Genomic DNA, 22714 nt, shown 5'->3' on the forward strand with positions numbered 1-22714 from the left:
TGAACCATCGCTTTCGTTCCAAACACGCGCAGGTGTGAAAGGTGTGGTTTCCTCCCACTCCACGCTTCCTCTGGAGTCATATTATGCCCACGAGTAGGAGAACAGTTGATGAGATAAACCGCGGTGGATACGGCCTCCGCCCAGAAGCCTTTCGATAGGTTGCCTTCGAACAACAAACATCGTGCCATCTCCACGATGGTCCGGTTGGCACGCTCAGCCAGACCGTTTTGCTGTGGCGTGTATTCGTTGGTCGTTTCGTGTCGGATGCCTTCCTTCTGTAAGTAACCTTGAAAACTTTTGTTGAGGTATTCCTTACCGTTGTCAGTCCGGTTTGCCTTGAGTTTCTTGCCGCTCTGACGCTCCGCCAACGCGTGGAATCTCTTGAACACTGCGAACACTTCATCTTCTGATTTCGTTTTCAGGAAGTACACGAACATGCGTCTGGTCTTGTCGTCGATGAACGTGATGTAGAACCGATTGCCCCCAATCGAGTTCGTCTCCATCGGACCGCTGATGTCGGAATGAACCAGCTGCAGGACGTCCGCCGCACGCGAACCGTTCTTCGGAAATGGTAATTTCGATTGCTTTCCCATCGGGCAGATTCGGCAATCCACACCCGCTTGATTGATGAGTGTGATGCCGGTCGCCAGACCACCAGCAAGCTTCTTCAAATCTCCGGCCCCGAGATGCCCCATCCGTTTGTTTCAGAGCTCGAAACTTCCAGCGGTAGCATTACATGACATGGCCTTTTGTCTGCTACTCACCACCTGGTCCAGCTTGAATTGATTGTTGGAGTGGCTCGCAGTTGCCACAAACTCGCCGTTCGGATTATGCACTTCGCAGCCGTCGTTGTCAAACTAAACCGAGTACCCCTTCTGCACGATTCTACTCACCGAGAGAAGATTTGACGTCAATCCGGGAATCAGTTGCACGTCACTGACCGTAACGCCGTCTAGATCGCCTCTGCATTTCGGCTGGAGATTTGCCGAACCGCAGGCAACGATGTCCATCGTACCACCATTCGCTGCAACAACCTTACCGTTGGCGTTTTCGAGGTTCTCCAGGAGCTGCTTGTTGCTCGTCATGTGCGCATACGCCGCCGAGTCGAAAATCCAGTCGTTCGTGTCCCCCTTGTCAAACGTAGAAAGCACCGTGCAAAACGTCTCACCTTTCCTGGAATCCTTGCCGTCCCTTGCGATGTGTCCATGCTGACCACATTTTCTGCATTTCGGGCCCTTGGATGCAGTAGGCTGGTTTTTCGGTTTGAAATTTTCTTTCCGTTTGTTAGTAGCGAAGGCTTGGCTGTTTTTTCCGGTTGCTTAGCAACGGTTGCTCTTGGAGCAGCTTGGTTTTCACTATAGATAGTAGAGTAAACATAGATCCGCGGACACCGCTGACTAAAATGTTTCAAGCGTGTAAGTAGTAATTTTCAAGAGTGCGATGGTTGAATATGACGTCATGCGCTCCATTGATGTTGTCCAAATCGTGACGTCATGCTCGTTTGGATACAGATTTTGACAGTTCGTTTGGATACAACGGATTCATCAACACGGATCTATGTTTACTCTACTATCTATAGTTTTCACGAAGTCTCCTGTTATGGCAACGCCGGAATTTTCCAACGCCATGATCATGGGGCGATATTCGTCCGGGAGACCAGCCAGGAGGATAGGGCCCATATAGCCGAGGCGGTAAACGCACGGGTATTCAGCATGACCATGCTGATGGTGACGGGTTCGATTCCCGGTCGGTCCAGGATCTTTTCTTAAAGGAAATTTCCTTGACTTCCTAGGGCATAGAGTATCTTCGTGCCTGCCACACGATATACGTATGCAAAATGGTCATTGGCAGAGGAAGCTCTCAGTTAATAACTGTGGAAGTGCTCATAGAACACTAAGCTGAGAAGCAGGTTTTGTCCCAATGAGGACGTTACGCCAAGAAGAGAGAGAGACCAGCCAGGAGGATCATTCCGACCCACAGATCCGGTAGCTTGAATCCGATGCCGTTCAGTTGATTCGCCGTCGAAATTACCTGGTTCACGTACTCGTCCATTGGGCCGCACGATTCCAGATCCGACTTGATGAACTTGTGGAGCAAGCCGATTTTCCGGGACAGTCCTTTATCTTCAAACGCCGTTTCCAATTTGTCCCACGCGGCGCGGGCCGATACCGCGTCTTCGATGTGGACGTAGATTGACGGGTCCAAAAGCAGGATCAGCTTCAACCGGGCTTGCAGGTCCTTCCGCTCTTCTACCGCTTCGAATGTTCCATCGTCGTTCTGCTTGGGCTTCACGGCATCCCAGAGTCCTTCCAACTGAAGAAAAGTTTTCGCTGCGAACTTTCATGACGACCAGTTTTGACGTCCTGCCAGTCGTTCGATGGGCGGGAGGCTTGAAGATCCGCCGAAGCTTGATTGACTTCGAGAACTTTCCATCTTCCAGAACTAAACTTTTTTCAGCGACAGGCCCATAGCCTGTAGAGAGTAGCTAAGACGTCTGTCTTCGGTAGTGGTTAAAAAGGAACTAATTTATTAAGCAAAATGTCATCTATAACTAGAATTATCAAGGCTTGCTGTGATTGACTTCAACAAGCATTGCTTGGCGAAACAGCATGATTTTGTTGCTATTGTTATTCCTTTACATGTTAAAACATAAACACATGCACGCGGTTCGTTAATTATAGCTATTTTCACAAGCATCGGATCGCTTTGCGGTCCTCAACAAAGTTTTTCTGAACATCCTAGGCTATCATTTTACAGTATCGGTTAAAAAGTTTCAGACATTTTTTTTCAACTTATGGCTAAAATGCAAAAAAGTATGTTTTCCCATACAAATTTCAATTGCAATGCGCAAAGTGTAGACGCAACCGTCTACATCGTGCTCAAATTTTGCACGAATACTCAGGACCCTAAACGGAACCTAAAAAGCTTTGATCTGAGAAAACGGTTCCGATGAACCACACTAATGTATACAATCGTGTGTGCTGCTAAGGTAAGTGACTATAAATCAGGAGGTCGGATAAGCCGATATCATAAAACGGGGCGAATAGAAACACCTTCCAGCATACTTGGGCAAGTATTTCTGGAACCGTGACAAAAAAAGCCAGTTGAAAAGGTCTCAACTTTGGGTCCCATCTCCCTCTTTAATTGCTGTAATTAGGATTCAAAGACAATTTTTATTTCGTTAACTTTTTTGAAAAAAGGTTGCTTAAGTAATTTTCGATATTTTCTTTCAATTTCAAGACAGAAATAATTTTCAATTCAAATGAAAATCTAAGACTAGATTATAATAATTCACAAAGTGAAGAAAAAATTGTCAAATGTCGAAAAATACTTTATTCTGTGAATACATACCAAATCGATAAAACGCAATTTCAATGGCGGAAGTTTTTTTTGCCTGTAAATCGATACTTTGCTTTTAAAATTTTTCACAAAAATATTAACGGAATTATCATCCCAAAAAAGGTTTATTGAAACACTGGTAGCATCCAACTAGCTAATAAAATTAAGTTTTGATGAACTTTAAAACATAATTACCATATTTTTTACAATAAGTTTTTTGTTTCTATTCGCCCCATTGTTTCTATTCACCCCGTTTTACGGTATTAAGCTTTAAGGTGCTCGAGATCATAATGATAAGCTTGGCTCCTGCTCTAATAACCCTCTCAACCACCCACTCAAAACAAACAAATCAGACGGCGTACAAAATTACGATGTGCGAGCATCGATTACCAAAAACTGCTCCACACATATGAATTATTTCTTTCTTCTATTATGGTAAATACACCAAAATCCATTTAGCTCTTATTCAGCAGAATAACATTTAATACATAATCTGAAAACTAAGATGAAAATAACTTCCAAATTAACTTTTTTGTTCCTTGCTAATTCACAGAATTATTACATTGTAATCGAGAGCACACAGTAAATGCACTATGTCCATTGCTTGACGCTACAGCTAATGAAGTAATTATAACCGAATAAAGAATCATATTCACTTAAACATTTCGGATTAGCTGTAATCATTTAGTCACTGTTTTCCGTATCCTAATAATAAGTCAGTTCAGTTTCGAAGTCAATCTCAGAGCGAAGATCAATCCAAATCTTCTATCGATGCTATCATCGGGTGCGTACAGAAGTAATCCGTCACGTAATGTTTGATAAAACGTTGGTCTAAAATTTGGGAAGAAAATAGGATAGTTTTACTGGTATAGCAGTTAGGGTTCAGGTGGCTCAAAGCTATGGAAAAATATATTTTATATAACAGAAACCGAAGAGCTTTATTACAATATGCTACGAAGCTCGGCTCTAATTTTCAGATACCGTTTGGAATGCTTATTTCATTTATTGCAAAGTTATTACAAAAAAGTCATTACTATCCAATGTAGATCGAAAAACGATCTATAAGAATAGTGATTTGTGCAAGGATTACCAAAGGTGGCAAGTTGACTGAGAATGCAGCATACTGTGTTATCAAATAACTTCAGACATCTGAAGAAAAATTCCACAACTAGGTACACCAAGCTGAGCCACCCTAACCGCAACTCATTCTTACCTGGATACTGATTCAGATAGATAATGTTATCCGCAACATGCTTGGCCAACTTTTTGAACAGGTACCTATTGGCAATGAGGCCGTCGTTCAGCGGTTTCATCAGAGCTTGCACCACCCATTTGGCAATCCTCTGGCGGCAGCTGGACACCAGTATTTCGTTCAGCTCAATCGACGGACTGTACGGACCCAGTTCGTCTTCGTCGTCCTCGTACTCCCCGAACAGAATGACGAACCTGGTCCGGATGCGCTCGTACTGCAAGTAGTTACTGTCGGCGATGTTACTCAAGATCTCGCGGAGTTTTGTTTTCTGCATGTGCAACTCGCATGGCCACAGGCTCTTCCGTAAGTCGGTTACCTTGTCTTCACCGGATTCAAGCGCGGAGTACGCTTTCGGAACAAGTAAGCTATTATCGTAGTCGAACTTCGGAGATGGTACCATCTCGGGGATGTCCTGGTGCGGTTGATGAGTAGAAGTCTCCGGCTCTTTGAACGATTGGGACTGCTCGCAGGTACTAGACGGTTCAAACTTTTCAATCTCATTGATAATGGCCTTGATCTGCACCTGGTTTTCACATGAGTCGAAAATGTTGCCATCGTCTCCGGTGTCGAACATGGCTTCCAACTCGCGTAGAATTTCGTCGTCTTGGGTGCCACGTGTTTCCGGTTTGGGAATATCCACCAACGAAGGAGACTTGAAAATATCTGCTGCTGGTGGCTTTGGTTTCGCAACCTCCTTGATAGGTTCTGGTTTGGGATTTATTGCAGGTATCTTCTGCTCCCTGGGACGCGACCTAGATCGCTCCTTTCGCGATCGCTTCTCACGTTTGTCCCTTCGCTGCGGTGGACTAGAGAGGTGCATCTTACGTTCAAAATTACGTATTTTTTCATCCAGTGACATCGCAGGAATATCCAGCAGGGGGAGATCAGTGCATTCGAAAAGGTTTACGGGTGCCACAGGTTCCACAGTGGGTGTACCATTAACTTGTGGTACTGACGGAGGTACTGGTGGCTCTATGGGATCCGTTTGAATCGACACGTGACAGCATTCCTTTTTGATAATCTTTGGTGTGAATTTCATGTTGATTAGAGTTGGGTGCAATGTGCATTCATTGGTTTCCTTGCGGATTTGTGAGATCTGAAAAGATTTTTTTTTTGTAATTACTGCTTGTAATCTAAGCGAAATGATTTGCTTACCAACTGGAGAACGTAGCTGCGGTACAGCGACATAATCATACAGGATTGAACCTGCAAGAATGACATTCAGGTTGTATGTAAATATAACGTTCATGTTTTGTGGGGAAGCAGTACTAGCGGGAAGCGGCTATGTAGTAAATATGAACTACGATACTAGATTAGACGAATCGCGCAGTTATTTCATCTTATGAGATCAGAGAACTTTTATCTTAAGGTAATGGTAAATTTTGACGATCCGTAATTCAGTTGATCCCTGTGGAACTTCTTAAGCTCATAGGTGATCAGCTGCAATAATCTATCAGATTCTTATAAAAATATGGAAAGATGCATAATCTACAAGAAAGGGCGACTCCGAATGAAAGCAAGTGGTAAGCAGTTCCCAATCAAGTGGACATAGGAAAGTGAGCATAACGTTGATTCCCCCAATAAGGATGTACTTAATCAAAGATAACCATTACCAATTGGGTTGTTTTCCAATGCCTTTGTTTGATGGTTAAAGTATTATCCGTTGCAAGAAAATAGAGAGCGAAAATGGTACAAAATCGCTAATAGACCTCCGCTCGTACGTTTAATCGTTCTGGTGTATTTTACAATAAGTGCGCGAATTGTAGGAAAAATATGTACTCCCAACTTACCGCTTTCATTTCGATGCTGGCGGCGCACCGTTTCACCTCCTCCGGTGTAAAAGTCACACTGTCGTACGCCTCCACCGTGCCGGCCCACGCATCGTAATTACTGTCCAGCAATTTCTCCAGATAGCTCAAATACTGCAGACGGACTTTCCCCGTCAAACGATGTGCCGGCAGGTCGATGCTATCGATCGTTTCCAGCAATTCCACCGGATCGGCCAAGTGTTCTTCGATTTTCGGAATCTTACACGGCGCATCGTTCAGATAGTCGTAGAACATATCCGACTTCCGGTACAGTTGGTCGTACTGGTCCTGCTCCTGCTCGGCACAGTACTGTTTACTTGTGGTTCCCCTACAAGAGATTTTGGCTGCAATTATTTATATTCCACCGCTTATTTAGTTAAATTACCACTTTTTCTTCGGCATAGTATATGATTTGTCAAAAAAAATCCGGATTTACAGTAGTTTATCGCAAACAATCGAAATACATTCAATTAAAAGCTTCAGATTTTTCATAATCCATCGAAGAATCAAGAACAAAATCGAATAATGTCAAAAGAACGATGAGTGAGGCGTGAGGATGCGGTCGGCTTTGCTATTTATCACCGGTTTTGTTTTGCTCCAGATCGTTTCCGCGGAGGTCACCAAGTAAATGACAATGTCTGTGGATAAGCAGGTAAGCTACGATAAGCTTATTACCAGAATTATAATCAACTGTGGTAATTAATTTTTGGCTTTTGCTTTTTCCACTTTGTTCCGTTGCGGCGCGCACGTTGGTTGGTTGTTTTTGTTTACTGGTTCTGCCCCGCAAGCCGGACGAACAAAATTTTGAATACATTTTTATGTGGAAGAATAATTTGTGTAGTTTTCTAGGCGTATTCAGTGCTCAAAACGCAAAATGTGTGGAAGAACCTGCCTGTAAGTACACATTATTATTAGGAAACAAACTGAATTCCAACAAAAGTTTTTGAAACTATTAGTGGTGTTTCGGCCGGAAAACGCGCGAAGGGATGCGTACCGTGCCGATACTGTCTGAGGTGAAACTTGATCAACAGAAGAAACCTCTTCTTGTAAAATATTGTTTTCCTCACTAAGCCTCAGACCGATTGCTCTAATGGTTTGAGAGCGTAAGGTTTACTGAGGGAGTTTTGGATTAAATATTTTACAAGTTCCAAGTGAACTTGTTGGGTGAGATTCCAAAAACCTAAGGGCTGGTTACTTGCAGCAGAAGTCCTGGCCTCTTTAGAGAGTTTGGTAACTACCTTGAACAAGGGTCGTCTTGACGAGGATCAAAGGGACGGATAACTTTCTGAATTAAACACTAAATTTCAACTGACCTCTCTTCATATATTTCAAACATCCTTATATACTAGGCCTATGTCTAAAAGAATGACGTATTATCATATTATTTGCATTTCTCTATCATGTGCGGTACCTGCGTTTGCCCGTTGCAGTAGGGTCAAGATTAGGGCCCTATCTTTATCAGTTGTTATTTTTTCTCTGTCCTTTTCGTCTACTTCTACAGAGGCGACAGTCTCTTGTAATGACTAATCCTACAATGTTGAGGTGATAGATAGACTGATAATTGCGTCGGGTAGACCCGTCTGCGTCATAAATGAAAAATCTTGAAAAATTAATTTTAATTATATTGCGTTTGTAACAAGTGGCCTTGGCCCACTTTTCATGTAAACAAACGCTACTCTTAGCACAGTAGGGCTAGTCGTGGCAAAACCGAGTTAAAATGTACATCTCAGAAAACACTTGGTGGAGTCGCTAAAAATTGATTGAGTAGTTATCATTCAACAAATCTCCAAAATACTGCTTCCACCTGGCCTGATTGTCACTATTAATTGTAATGCATTGTTTTGTCAGTTCGTAATTTTCAATTTTCCTCTCGGTCGTAGGGTATGTTAACCAATGGTTCACTGCACGAATTATTACTGACCTGCTTACTCTCACAGTAATTTTGACGTTTAAGCGGTGCCGACACTGCTCAAACGTCAAATTTCGTGTGGGAGTAAGCAGGCCAGTATAAATTCGTGCAGTAATCCATAGTGGACCGCTTGTAGCTGAAATTGGCTATGATCGTAAAAGCATTATATCATCTTCATCTATATATATAAAAATGAATTTCCGTCTGTCTGTCTGTCTGTCTGACCGCTATGCATTCGGAAGCTACTGAACCAATCGGCGTGAAACTTTGTATGTGGGAACTTTTTTGGCCGGGGATGGTTCTTAGCATAGTGTGAGACTCCTCCGGTCGCTGGAAAGGGGTACTTTCAAAGATATGAACCGGAAATGAGCGGAGAGAGACGTTCAACACGGTCGCAAACAAAACCAATCTAGAGTGCGATGCTGCAATGAGCATCCAATGAATTGCTAGCTTTGTCACAGAGATGGCCGGAAAATGGATCGGATGCAACGATTGGCTAATAAAAGGGGCTGGAGATCAGGGATCGTTTGGTACCAGGTCGACAAACAAACGTGAAAGTAGCCATAGTGGATTTGTATCAATGTTTGGATATTCATATACTGGGCGGATTATGACGATACTTGCAACAAATTTCAAGTTAATTACTTAGTGGACCTGAGTGCTTTGCTGTGATATGCACAAGAGAGGTCGACCTGATGTATCGGTACGAAAATTCAACGTAGCTGTTTCAGATTCGGGTCGTCTTCTCCAGGATTTTTTTCAGGGATTTTTCAAAGAATTCCTCCAGGGATTTTTCTTGAAAGTTCTCCAGTGATTCTTCAAGAAATCCTCAAGAAATTCCCCTAGGGAATTCTCTAGAGATTTCTCCAGGAGTTCCTTAGAAAATAGCTCAAGGAATTTCTCTAGAGATTTCTCCAGAAAATCACTAAGGTATGTCTACTGGAATTCCTTCAGAATCTCCTCCAGGCATTCCTTCAGGAGTTCCTCTAGGGATTGCTTTTGGAATTCCTCCACGAATTCATTTAGGAATCCCTCCAGGAATTCTTTCAGAAATACCTCCAGGCATTCCTCCGGGGATTTCTATAGGGATTCATCCAGCCATTTCTTCTGGATTTAATTCTGGGACTCCTCCAGGAATGCTTTTGAGAATTCCACCAGGAATTACCCCAGGAATTCCTGCAGAATTAACCTCAGTAATTCTAGATTTCATCCAGACATTTCCTGTAGGGTTGCCACCAAGAATACCTCCAGGAATCACTCCAAGAATTGATCCAGAAAATCTTCCAGGGATTCCTTTTTGAAATTCTTTTAAGAATTTCTTCAGTAATTCCTCCAGGAATTTTTCCGGGTATTCTTCCAGGGTTTCCTTGAGGAGTTTTTCCAGAAATTTATACTCCAGGTATTTCTCCAAGGATTCCTCCAGAGATTTCACCAGAAATTGGTTCATGGGATCCCTCCAGGAATCCCACCAGCATTTTCTCCTGGAATTCCTCCAGGAATTGGTCCAGGTATTTACCAGAAATTCCTTTAGGGATTCCTCTTAAGATTCTTCCAGAGATTCCTCCAGGAACTCCTTCGATAATTCCTCCAATAATTCACCCAGATGTTCTTCTAAATTTTTTTCCTGGAATTCCTCCAGACATTCCTCTGGAAATTGCTAATGGAATTTCTGCAGGGATTCCTCCAGGAGTTCTTCTAAAGATTTCTTAAGGATTCCTCGAGGAATTCCTCCAGGTATTTCTCTAGCGATACCTCATGAAATTCCTGTAGAAATTCTAATAGGGATTCCTGAAGGAATTTCTTCAGAAATTCTTTAAAGGGTTTCTCCAGGGATTCTACCTGAAAGTTTCCCAACGATTCTTCAAGAAAATCTTCCAGAAATTCATCCAGGAGTTCCTCTGAAGATTTCTCGAGGAATTTCTCTAGATATTCCTCCTGGAATTCGCACAGGCACGTCTCCAGAAATTCCTTCAGGAGCTTCTCTAGGAAATCCTCTAGGGATCGCTCTAGGAATTCTTCCAGGAATTCTTTTAGGAATACCTCCAGGCATTCCTCCAGGAGTTCCTCCAGGGATTTTCATAGGGATTCCTCCAGGGATTCATACAGGCATTTCTTCAGCTTTCGATTCTGGGACTCCTTCAGGAATACCTCTAAGAATTCCACCTGGAATTATTCCAGAAATTACTCCAGGAACTCCTGCAAATATTACTCCAGGAATTCTTGCAGAAATTAAAGCAGTAAATCGTTCAGAAACTACAACGGCAATAGGGTCCTAAAATTAAAGACGGAATCTCGCTTATATTGAATAATACGATCAAGCATGGTATTCTAATCGGAATTGTACTTTACTCGAACTTGAAAAACAAAGGAATAATGAGAAAATTCGAAATAAGTAAAATGGTAAATAGTTCTACTTTGACATTTGAGGTCAACCTTGTGTGACTGAGCTCGACATTTTTCGCACTGGGATTTCAAAAATGTTCCTATCTGACATACACGGTGAAAAACAATCACTCAAAGTATGTGTTATAAGCTAGGGACGAGACAAAAGGCTTAAAAAATAAAAATTATATATTTTCAAATATGGTTATTAAAAACGTCAAAAAATGAGTAAATATGTACTCTTGAACCATATATTGTGGTTTAAAACAAGAATCCCGATAGGACTTTAGGAGCCTATTTATCCAAGAAATAATCATTCTGGAGTTTATACACGCATTATTCCAAGAATCCAGGGATTCCTCCAGGAATTGGTTCGAGGGATTCCTCCAGTAATTCCAAAAGGTTTTCCCAGTAATTTCTGGAGGAATTTACCAGGAATATCTTCAGGGATTCCACTAAAGATTCTTCTTCCAGTAATTCATCCAGATATTCACCCAAGAATTCGTCATGGAATTACCCCAGAAATACCTCTGGGAATTTCTCTAGGAATTTATTACTCGCGCTGTCTGTCTGTCTGGTCCTTATGCATTAGAAAACTACTTATCCGATCGGTGTGAAGTTTTGTAGGTAGATATATTTTTGGGCCGGGGATGGTTCTTAGCTTGGTGTGAGACCTCTGCGGTTTCTGGAACGGGAGGCTCCCATACAGATAACTTTCAAGTTACACTGTTCCATTTTCTTTACGGACCAACTGCTAAAATTTAAAACATACCTAAATGTTTCCTTCTTTTTATCGAAGGTTTTTCTTTCGAGAGGCGCTATTGTGTAGTTTATGGCTGTTGAACTGTAAATTCTATGGTCGAGTTGTCTATTTAAGTAACATCGATAAAACATTGGTTAGCAACCAAACCACCAAACAGCATTCTTTATCTGAGACAAATGTACCAAATGGAAGATAAACGTGCCTCTGGAGCCGGGCTTCCGATGTTTATACAAATGAGTTTACATTCTCTTTGGAGCCATACAACTAATTATTTAATGAAATGATCAACAAGATTTTTGTTCGGTTCAGTTTGTCCTCATGATGGGTGGCTATGTTCATATGTAGAACAAATTAAGAAAATTAACAAAAATATTAGAAAAACTGTGCAAGAGCAACAATTGAAATGGGCAATACAAGGTTTGCCGGGTAAGCTAGTCTATCTATATACAGTCCTGATTCGTTCGTTGGCGGCTCGTTAGATGGGCTGTCTGTTCGCTAGCTGGGGCAAAACCCAACTAAAAAGCACTGTCAATGTCAAAATCGATGTCAAAACGAGTTTGACGTCTGATCGTCGTCGCATCGCAGCTCCTGTATACAGACCGTTTGCGCAAGTATGTGAGTGTTTCGTGACGTATTTCTCGTCACTTGCGTGTGTCTAGAGCATTTTGATCAGTTGTCAGTTGCTCCAACGAACGAACACGATTCGCTAATCGGGGCGCAGTCGTGACCCAACGAGCGAATCCTCACTGTATATCTATCTATATATATAAAAATGAATTTCTGTCTGTCTGTCTGTCTGACTGCTATGAATTCGGAAACTACTGAACCGATCGGCATCAAATTTTGTATGCAGGGGGATTTTGGACCGGAGAAGGTTCTTAGCCTGGTGTAAGACCTCTCCGGTCTCTGGAACGGGGGGCTCCCATACAGATGACTTCGCGGGGGACGTCCCTATGGGGCTGCATGTCAAAAAACATAGTAGGCAGGCAGTACGACCATAGACTAATTTCAAGACCTCGATGTACCAAAGAAAACGATCAAATTTTGTGTGTCCAGTCCGGTACCCAATAATATTCATAACCGTGTATTTTTTTCCGTGTAAATTGCCTTTCGTGTAAATTATATTTAGCGTGTTACACTGATCTGACAGCTCTGACAGTAAGGGACTTAACATAAAATACGTAAAGTGGGTACCCAAGGATTGTTCACAATCTGCGAACTTGACTGCGGAAAAAATCGCAACCATGACGCCGTTGGTACGACGCTTGTCGGGACAGCTAGAGTCAGTCTAGTTAGAGTCTGGCGGACTGTCACTTTCGATCGGAGCCAATCGAGCATGACGTCACGGTGTAGCATTTATCAGTGAGGACACTATGACGTCATGCTCGATTGGCTCCGGTCGAAAGTGACAGTCCGCCAGACTCTAATTACATATAGGGATAATAAAATAGGCAGAGCTACACGTGAACACGTCTTTACTGGGTGAGAACGTCGACAAAAGAGAAAGAATTTTATTTGAAATTTCTTAGCCTACTACGATCTAATATAATACAACTTATATCTAGTTAGGTTGCTAAGGGCAACGCGTGGTCGGTTGCACACTCAACACCTCCGCTCAACCGAACAGCCCCAGCTTGTTCCGCAGCCGTTCGAACGATCCTCGTGCCAATCCTTTGGTAAAGATGTCCGCAACTTGCTCGGATGTTGGCTTATAGACGATCTTGAAAACGCCGTCCTGGATCTTCTCTCGGATAAAGTTGTACCGAATGTCGATATGCTTCATCCGCTTATGGTCTCTTGGCTCCTCAGCGATGCGGATACACGATTGGTTGTCTTCGAACAACGGGATCGGGTGATGTAGAGCAACTCCAAGTTCGTCAAGCAGATTCTTTAGCCAAATCGCGTCACAGGCAGCTTGACTCAGAGAGATGTACTCGGCCTCCGTTGATGAAAGTGATACTGTTGCTTGCTTTCGAGTCATCCACGAAACAGTAGCTCCATAAACTTGGAAGACGTTGCCGGATATTGATCGGCGGTCTTCTTGGTCGTTGCCCCAGTCGGCATCGGCGTATCCAATAAGCGGCTGATCTTCTCCACGTTGGTTGTAAACCAGACCAAGATGCATGGTCCCCTTCAGGTATCGCAGTATGCGCTTCAGCTGGCACCAGTGGAGATCGGTTGGTGCGGCCTGGAACTTGCTGAAGAAACTCACCGCAGCACTGATGTCCGGTCTTGATGCCAGTGCCAGGTACGTCAAACATCCGATGAGCTCCCTGTACGGCTTCGTAGTTAATCCTTCTTCTTGCTTCTTCTTTTCCAATTTCAGGTTTGGTTCCATCGGGGTCGCTACCGGCTTGCAGTCGACCATGCCGAATCTCTGAAGGAGGTCAACTATATATTTGGGCTGGCTTATTTTCATGCTTCCTCCGCTCAAGTCTCGATCCACTCTCAAACCAAGGAAGAGTTTTAACTTCCCCATATCGGACATCTCAAACTGGTGTGATAGTTGGTGTTTGATCCGGTCCACCAGCTCCATCCGGTCCGAAACAATGACGATGTCGTCCACGTACAGTAGCAGGTAGACGACGGATCCATTCGACTTCAAATGGTACAGGCAACTGTCTACATTCGACCGCTTGAACCCTAGGTTCGTCACGAACGAATGGAATCGATCATTCCAGCTCCTCGGGGCCTGCTTAAGGCCATACAACGCTTTTCGGAGACGGCACACTAGACCTGGGTTTGTGCTCTGCAGGCCCTCAGGTAGTCGCATGTATATCTCCTCCTTCAGTATGCCGTTGAGGAAGGCGGTCCTTACGTCCATCTGGTGAATATGGTACCCCTTCTTGTTCGCTACCGCCAGAAGCGTCCTGACAGTGGCAATTTTGGCCACCGGCGCGTACGTCTCGTCGAAGTCAAACCCCTTCCGTTGCGAGTAGCCTTTCGCAACCAGCCGCGCTTTGTAGCGATCCACGTTTCCAGCTGCGTCTCGTTTCACCTTAAACACCCACTTGCAGTCCACAAGGTGTTTTCCCGCCGGTTTCGGTACTAGGTTCCACGTTTTGTTCTTCTCGAGCGACTCGAGCTCGCTGTTGATGGCGGCCTCCCAGTGGCGCCAATCGTCTCGCTTCCTCAGACCGTCGATGGTTGACGGTAGGTCCTCGACGAACGCCTCCGCATTCAGTGCGAAAGCCATCACCACGTTGTCAGTCGTCTCGGAGTTGCCATCGGAACCTGCGAAACATCCACTGCCAGTATTTGCTTTAAAGCCAGTAATAAAATCAAGAAACTTACCGGGGATTCTGCGCTCCCGTCCGCTGTGCCTCGTGGACACCTCTGCAGGACAGTCTCCACTATTTGTTTGCGAAGGGAGCGCGCCGGTCGGATCTTCGTATTCCTCGTCGTCAGCAGAATCATTTTCGATCGGCTCGTGCGCTTCAGGAACTTCATTCACTGCTACAGGTTCATCATCGTCGTCGGATTCGTACATCAATCTCACCGGTTCTTGCCTCTGCGTCACCTTCTTGGTCTCATCGAAAACGATATCACGGGATGTGAAAATTGCCTTCTTCCTCGGATCCCAAATCCGATAGCCATTGGTCGTGTATCCGATCATGACGTTCTTCTCGCTTCTCGGGTCCAATTTTCCACGCTTTTGTTTCGGTACCCACGTGAAAGCAGTTGAACCAAACACCCGCATTTTGTCTATGTTCGGTTTTCTATCGTACCACATTTCATATGGCGTTTTTCTTTCTTCCAGAGCAGACGTCGGGCTTCTATTCAGGATGTAAGCGGCAGTGAGGACAGCTTCACCCCACATCGATTTCGGTAGGCCAGCATCTTGCAGCATCGAACGAGATTTATCCAGCAGTGTGCGATTCAATCGTTCCGCTACCCCGTTCTGCTGCGGACTGTACGGGACGGTTGTCTCCATACGGATTCCTTCAGTGCGACAATATTTTCTGAACGATTGGCTAATATACTCCCCGCCGTTGTCGCACCGGAGCCTCGACACCCTTGTGCCGAAGAATGACGTCACCAGTGCACAGTACTGCTCGAACTTTTCCTGGACTTCATCTTTCGATGCGAGCAGATACACCGTCGTGAAGTGGCTATAATCGTCCATGAACGATACATAATAGCGCTTTCCGTTCCACGTGGTTGGAGTGAACGGCCCACACACATCGGAGTGAATAAGCTCCAACGGTCGGGAAGAACGGCGCTCTACAGCACTGTCGAACGGCTGTCTCGTTTGCTTACCTGCCAAGCACACCTCGCACAAACATCGCTCTGGCCAGTCCAGAATCTTCGCTGCCGTCTCAATCATCCCATGCTTCCAGAGGTTCTTCAGGTTCGTGCCGCCAAGATGACCATACCTTCGATGCCACAGCTCAAAACTGTCATTTTTCGTTGTCATGGCACTCGCGCTCGCTGATTCCTCATCACCACGACGGTAGATGTCGAGGGCGTATAGTTGACCTGTCCGTTGACCAACGCACACAGTGTGCCCGTCCTTCTGGATGGCCACTTTTCCTCCAGCAATCTTCACCGTCATTCCGATGTCTTCGAGCCTACGCACAGAGAACAAATTGCACTGCAACTCGGGCACGTACAAAACGTTTTTCACCACCGACGGATGCCTTCTGCCATCGATTACCATATCGACACGGATTGTGCCGGCAGATTCCGCCACGATGACTTGTCCTGACTTGGCCACCGAAATGGACACCTTTCGCTTAAGTGGATGCATCTCTTCGAACAGCAGCTTATCGCGGACCATGTGGTCCGTCGCACCCGAATCCAAAAACCACTCGATGCGCTCGCTCGGCATCGCAGTAGGCGCCGAAAGTGCGCCGTCGCCCGTGGTTGCAACGAACGAAATTTCATTTTCACGCGTGGTGTGCGCACCGCTGCTTTTGAATTTTCGGTTCGTTTTCGCTGTCGGCTTGGTGCTTTTCTCGTGTCCCTTGCCACTTGCCGGACGGAAATCGGGGCATTCCGCACGCTTGTGCCCGAAGCGGCCACACTCGAAGCATTTGAACCCGCTTTTCTTCCCCGCAAAGGCCGACTCACCTGTGTGATCATCCGCGTGGCACGTTTGGTTCGCACGTTTTGCCGACTCATCCATCAGCCGTTTCTTGACGTACTCCAAAGTCAACTGGTCCGGTTGGATAGTTTCCAGCGCCGTGATTAGCGCATCGTACGATTTCGGCAACGAAAGCAAAAGCTGGCATACGACGTCCTCCTCTTCGATTTTCACTCCGGCGGCCTTCATTTCTCGGAGCACTTTCTCGAACTGCAGCAGGTATGCCTTCACATTTTCGCCTTCTTTTAGCCGCAACTCCTGGAACTGCTTCTTCAGGAACAGCTTCCCGGCGATCCCGACGCGCTCGAATGCGTTCTTCAAGGCGTCCCACGCATCTTTCGCCGTCCGTTTGTCCTTGACGTAATCCAGTTGGTCCTCTGCTATTCGGTGGATGAGCAAATTTTTGCACTTCCGGTCTCTGGCCATGCGCTCGTCGAGTTTCTTCTTCTTCTCCGCTCTGACAGCAGCTGTGTCCTCCGGGAGATCCTCCGCGTACTCCTCGTCCTCGATGGCGTTCTCCAGACAGTCGAGCAAATTTTTGTCCTCCATCAGAACCTCAATTCGGAATTTCCAGTTTCCGAAATTGGTTCCGTCGAACAGCCACAACTTTTCTTCACCCATTTCCGCGACCGCGTGCACTACTTTTCGGAACGAACTAGATTTTTCTTCCGCGCTGGGCTCATAACCTAATAAAATAGGCAGAGCTACACGTGAACACGTCTTTACTGGGTGAGAACGTCGACAAAAGAGAAAGAATTTTATTTGAAATTTCTTAGCCTACTACGATCTAATATAATACAACTTATATCTAGTTAGGTTGCTAAGGGCAACGCGTGGTCGGTTGCACACTCAACAAGGGACTCTAGGGACAGCTAGTCCCTGATAAAAATATCATAAAAATACGATAAATTTTATTGTTACAACACCATTTCTTCGACAATTATTCACCATTAAACGTATTGTAATTTGCACAGCACACTCACCATTACCCCATTCGGCCAATGGTAAAAAGGGGACTGTTATGGTCTTCTTTTTTTCTTACCCCGCATTAAAACTATGCTGCTGTGTTGAAAGATAGGTTGTCAGCTTGAGCCTCATGCTTGAGCCACTGTTATATTGGCTACGAAAACATTGCATTAGTAGGATAGGGATGCCAATTCCTTGATGGGTAAATGGCACTTTTACAATAAAAAATTTTGGTCGACCATAAAATTTTCATACTTTTTTCCGCGATAAACAATAGAATGTATTGTGTTTTTATGAGATATTTTTAGGGCAATTTTAAAAAGAAAACAATATATTCTAATGTTTTTTCATTGTTCTTACAATACAAATACAATTAATTGAATGGCGTCGAATGAATCGTAGTTACAATAAAAATACAATAATATTTGTTGTTAAATATTTGTAAGCAGTTTTCGCTTTTGAAAAGCTATAGAATTTATATTTTCCGCTAACATTTATATCCAGCATTTACGAGCACTAACGGCTCCCAGAATGATATGCGCATTTTATGATAAGAATCAAACACTGATGTCTGTCTGGTATGTATTGCTTGGCAGCTGTTGATAAGATCTATCATCAATCTGTTCAAATAACTGCCAAATATCACAAGTCAGACCTCAGGTCATATGATTCATACTATAAATCGTTCACAATTCATGTGGCCATTAGTACCTGTAAATGCTGGAGAAAAATGTTACCGAGAAATATGAATTCTATGGTTTTTGAAAGGCGAAATCTGTTTACATAGCAACAAATATTATCGCATGTTTATTTTAAGGTGAAACGGGACGCCGTGTTATTTTTCCTATCTTGCCTCTCTTTCTAACAATTTGCCTCGCGATTTTGATGATGGTAATCTCGAGTTCTATTGCACTGAAGATGATGAAAAACAATCAGCATGTGCAGTGCAAGTGAGCATACACAATGATAGGTTTTTGTTGCAAAATATGAAGTAGAATCTGAGATTACCATCTTATTAGCAACAGAGCAATGGCGGTTATTTACCCGACCGTTCCGTCCGCCCTTAACATCGGTTCAATTGACGCCATTAAACTAATTGTATTTGTATTGTTATGTAAACTACTATTTACTAGATTCCATTAATTTATTTGAAAACAATAGAAAAATTGTTCATCTCTTTCGTGTCGTAACGTCCTCACTTGGATAAAACCCACGAGTCGACGCCATTAATTCCGGGAAACCCATGTCACTAATCGATGGAAAAAAGCGATCCTCCAATCACCATGACATCGTTGTCATAAAACTCAGCAAACAGCTCTCCGTTCTCGCTCATTTCTTCGAGACCATGGCGTCTCATGACGTGCTCACCGTGCTCATAATCCGAGTTGTCGGAACCAACCTTCGCGTTCAAGTTGCCACCCTTTCCGTTTTTTTGTACTCCAATAAATTGTTAGCCCGTCAGAACCGTTTGTCTTTTTTTATTCTCTCAGCTTGACCAAATTAATAATAATAATAATATATCTTATTTATTTAATCCCTTTACTAGGACGCTTGAACCAAAGGAAGTCCAATGTTGTTGCAAATATCAAAACCCACAGCAAAGCAAGCCCAAAACGCCAGAGTATCGCAATGAGTTCAACTGCGGTCGAAAGTACCAACCTTCGCACAACATTGCTCCCACGGACATCACTCCGGTTCTGGTCTCTGCAGCCCATTTCGACGAAGCCAAGGAAAGTTCAGAGCGAATCATTGTGCCGATGATGTGGAGCATGGTACCTCGATGGCACAAGGGCGATTACCGGAAGCACGGTCTGACAACGAACAACTGCCGTTTGGAGGGTTTGGCTGTGTCCAAGCTGTACGGGCCTCCACTCGCAGCCGGTCATCGATGCGTAATACTCTGCGAGGGATTCTACGAATGGCAGACGACGGCTAAAGATTTGAAAGCGTCGGAGCGACCAGCTTTCTACATTCACATGCCACAAAACGAGGGCGTTAAAATCGAAGACAGGTCCACTTGGAATCTAGCGGGAACCGATGGTACAATCAACCTTCTGAAGATGGCTGGTCTGTTCGACGTTTGGGAAGACGAAAACGGAGATAAATTGTACAGCTATACGGTGATAACATTCGAGTCCAACAAAAAGTTCTCGGCAATCCACCACCGGATTCCGGCTATCCTTGAGACGGACGAGGAAGTTGACGCATGGCTTGACTTTCGGAGAGTGGCCGCAACCCGTGCGATGAATATGTTGAAACCGAGCGAAACAATTCAGTGGTACGGAGTCTCCAATTTGGTCAACAATTCCAGAAACAAATCGGACCAGTGCAACAAACCGATTGGAAAAGATGGGACAAAACCCACAATTGGAAAAGGAAACGCTACTCCCAAGAGTAAGATGATGCAGTCCTGGTTGATCGTGAAGAAAAGAAACCTCGAGGATGATCCAACTGTGGAGAAGAAAGAACCCACGGCATCTGAACCAGACCGGAAGAAACCCAAAGAGGAGAATGTTCAAGCAGATTGAAATATGGATTACTTTAATATACATTTAACTTTTAATCCGTTGTCATATTTTCGTTCGTACTCGAATCAACTATCTTATTATTTGTTTGAAGACGTTTCCGTGAAATAAAGTGCATCTTCAAATGTTGTATCGACTGTGCATTTCCGTCCCACTGCTGGAACTTCTTGAATTCCATGGCATCGCAAAGATCCGGCAGCTCCAGACCCCCGCCGTTAAAGTTTTCCTGCTCTTTCTCCAGGGTCATTTTGATGGATGCCTCGCGGGACGCATGTTGATTGTTGCGTTGTTTATTGATCGATTGCACCAACTTGATTTGCTCTAGCTCTTCGTCGAATCGTGAAAGGTATCTGCAAAGATATATGATTATGATAAATGCATTTCAACAGAAATTCTTCTGACGAATACCTCTCGATCATCTGTTCGAATTCACTGCTGGTCAACGGTCCGGTACGATCTTCCAGCTGTTCGGCAAACCAGCCCAACTTTTTACCCACGATGTTCGCTTTGACAGCGTGACCCATCTTTTTCTTTTCACGATTATTTATCCTACAATTGAAAACATAAAAAGCGTAACGATTTCAAATTTCTGAAATTGAATTATGTACCTACTTTTTCATTTTCCTGGCAAGCGCCAATGTTTTACGGCTTTGTGGATGCTTGCATTTCGCTAACTCCTTTTGAATGTTTTTTGGCTATTGGGAAATAAACTTGAATTGAAAAGCTCTCTCGTACGAAAAAAAAGCAATAAATGTTACCATTTTAGAAACAGCAGTCCGTTTTGGACGATCGGTTGGTATTTCAGTAATTTAGTTATCAAACAAACTTTACGGAATTACTTCAAAATAAATCTAGGAATTCAGAGCACGCGCCTCGAAAACTTCTATTTTGCAAACTCTATGTAGAGAACAGCTGGAGAAGGAACAGGAGGAAATTGTATGTAAACAAATTAACGCACGTGACTCGCACTCGGACGTTTTAAATCAACTGTGGCAATCAAAATCACTTCTGTGATTCTAACAACCAGCTTTCATCAACCAGTTTTATTTTTCCGTGTTTTTACTGGTTGGTGGGAATCTAACAACCAGTTTTTGTACCGTACTTGAACAAAGGGAAGATTCAAAAATTACGTCCATCGTTTTTCGGGATTTCTAGACCCCCCCTCCCCCCTCTGTCACGCAATTTCCCTATACCCAATACACGTACTGTCACACTTTTCTAGACCCCCCCCCTCCCCCAAATGTTGGACGTAATTTTTGAACGTTCCCAAAGGGGTGACTTTGTACCGATAAAAGATTAATCCTGTAAAACATGTGTCCGATCCATCGCAACAACTGAAAATGTTGCGCAACGTGAAAAAGTTGCATTGCTATGAAAAATGTTGCATGGTATGGTTACATAGCAAAAAAAAATGTTGCATGCTGCAAAACGTTACCTCCATAAGAATACCTATGTAGGCGTCATGCGATGTAGTGTCATGCGATATTAAAAATGTTGCACGATATAAAACACGTTGCATGACATTGAGAATGTTGCATCTCATGAAAAATGTTGCATGCCTCCAAAATGTCACCTTCATGAGAGTACTAGTATTGGTTGTATGTCACTTATAACAATAATGTTGCATGATACAAAAGGTGTATGCCATTAAAGTTGTTGCATGACATGAAAAATGTAGCATCACAAGAAAAATGTAGCATGTCCGCAAAAGATCACCTCTGATAGAATACTAATGTGGGTAGGATGTCAAACAATAGAAAGAATGTAGCTGACATGTTGCAGATATGAAAATTGTTGCATCGCATGGAAAACGTTGCATGCCTGTAAAATGTCACCTTCATGAGAATACTAGTATTGGTTGTATGTCACTTATAACAATAATGTTGCATGATACAAAAAGTGCATGCCATGAAAGTTGTTGCATGACATGAAAAATGTAGCATCACAAGAAAAATGTAGCATGTCCCTTGGGGTAAGACCTAGGGGCAAGACACTGTGCAAACGAGAGCAACTCTGAGGATTTCTGAGTAACTCTTTCTGTCGATGATCGACGAAATTTGTTGAAAGACATCCCCAAAACTGCAATTTTCATTCAGCACACGCAACACTTTGCAGTTTGACATTGGTGCCAGATCACACTTTGGTATAAATATGAGGAAATCTGAGGAACTGTGAGGAATTCTGAACAACATTTCGAACACAGATTTGCTCTCGTTAGATCTGTCCTGCCCCTAGGGTAAGACACTGTGCTGGAGAGTACATTTTCCGTCACAGAGTTGCTCAGAATTCCTCCGGATTGCTCCCGATTTTACAAGGGTGTTGCCTGATTTATCGCAAAATCAAAACAATATTGCCCGATATCTCGCTTTTATTGCAGTTTTAGGGGTGTTTTTCAACAAATTTCGTCGATCTTTGGTGAAAAGAGTTACTCAGAATTTCTCAGAGTTACTCTCATTTGCACAGTGTCTTACCCCTAGGCATGTCCGCAAAAGATCACCTCTGATAGAATACTAATGTGGGTAGGATGTCAAACAATAGAAAGAATGTAGCTGACATGTTGCAGATATGAAAATTGTTGCATCGCATGGAAAACGTTGCATGCCTGTAAAATGCCACCTTCATGAGAATACTAGTATTGGTTGTATGTCACTTATAACAATAATGTTGCATGATACAAAAAGTGC

General features: G+C 43.7%; 3 protein-coding genes across 3 annotated transcripts; 1 reads left to right on the plus strand and 2 right to left on the minus strand.

The window, feature by feature from the left end:
• Positions 1-3789: 3789 nt before the first annotated feature.
• On the minus strand, positions 3790-6985 carry LOC109427237 (uncharacterized). The gene is made up of 5 exons (XM_062857386.1): positions 6785-6985; positions 6382-6727; positions 5747-5797; positions 4553-5687; positions 3790-4170 (listed from the first exon to the last, which is right to left on the minus strand). The coding sequence occupies exons 1-5, from the start codon at positions 6799-6801 to the stop codon at positions 4091-4093; spliced, it is 1629 nt and encodes a 542-aa protein (XP_062713370.1). The 5' UTR covers positions 6802-6985; the 3' UTR covers positions 3790-4090.
• Positions 6986-7128: 143 nt separating this feature from the next.
• On the plus strand, positions 7129-20160 carry LOC109411605 (abasic site processing protein HMCES). Its single transcript, XM_019685164.3, has 2 exons — positions 7129-7293; positions 19052-20160. Exons 1-2 carry the CDS (start codon positions 7274-7276, stop codon positions 20031-20033), a joined length of 1002 nt encoding a protein of 333 aa, XP_019540709.3. The 5' UTR covers positions 7129-7273; the 3' UTR covers positions 20034-20160.
• Positions 20042-20948, minus strand: LOC115254073 (translation machinery-associated protein 16 homolog). Its single transcript, XM_029863111.2, has 4 exons — positions 20789-20948; positions 20643-20725; positions 20439-20579; positions 20042-20380 (listed from the first exon to the last, which is right to left on the minus strand). The coding sequence occupies exons 1-4, from the start codon at positions 20789-20791 to the stop codon at positions 20065-20067; spliced, it is 543 nt and encodes a 180-aa protein (XP_029718971.2). The 5' UTR covers positions 20792-20948; the 3' UTR covers positions 20042-20064.
• Positions 20949-22714: the final 1766 nt, after the last annotated feature.

Source organism: Aedes albopictus, chromosome 3 (genome assembly GCF_035046485.1).
Source record: "Aedes albopictus strain Foshan chromosome 3, AalbF5, whole genome shotgun sequence".
Classification (NCBI taxonomy): Eukaryota; Metazoa; Arthropoda; class Insecta; order Diptera; family Culicidae; genus Aedes; species Aedes albopictus.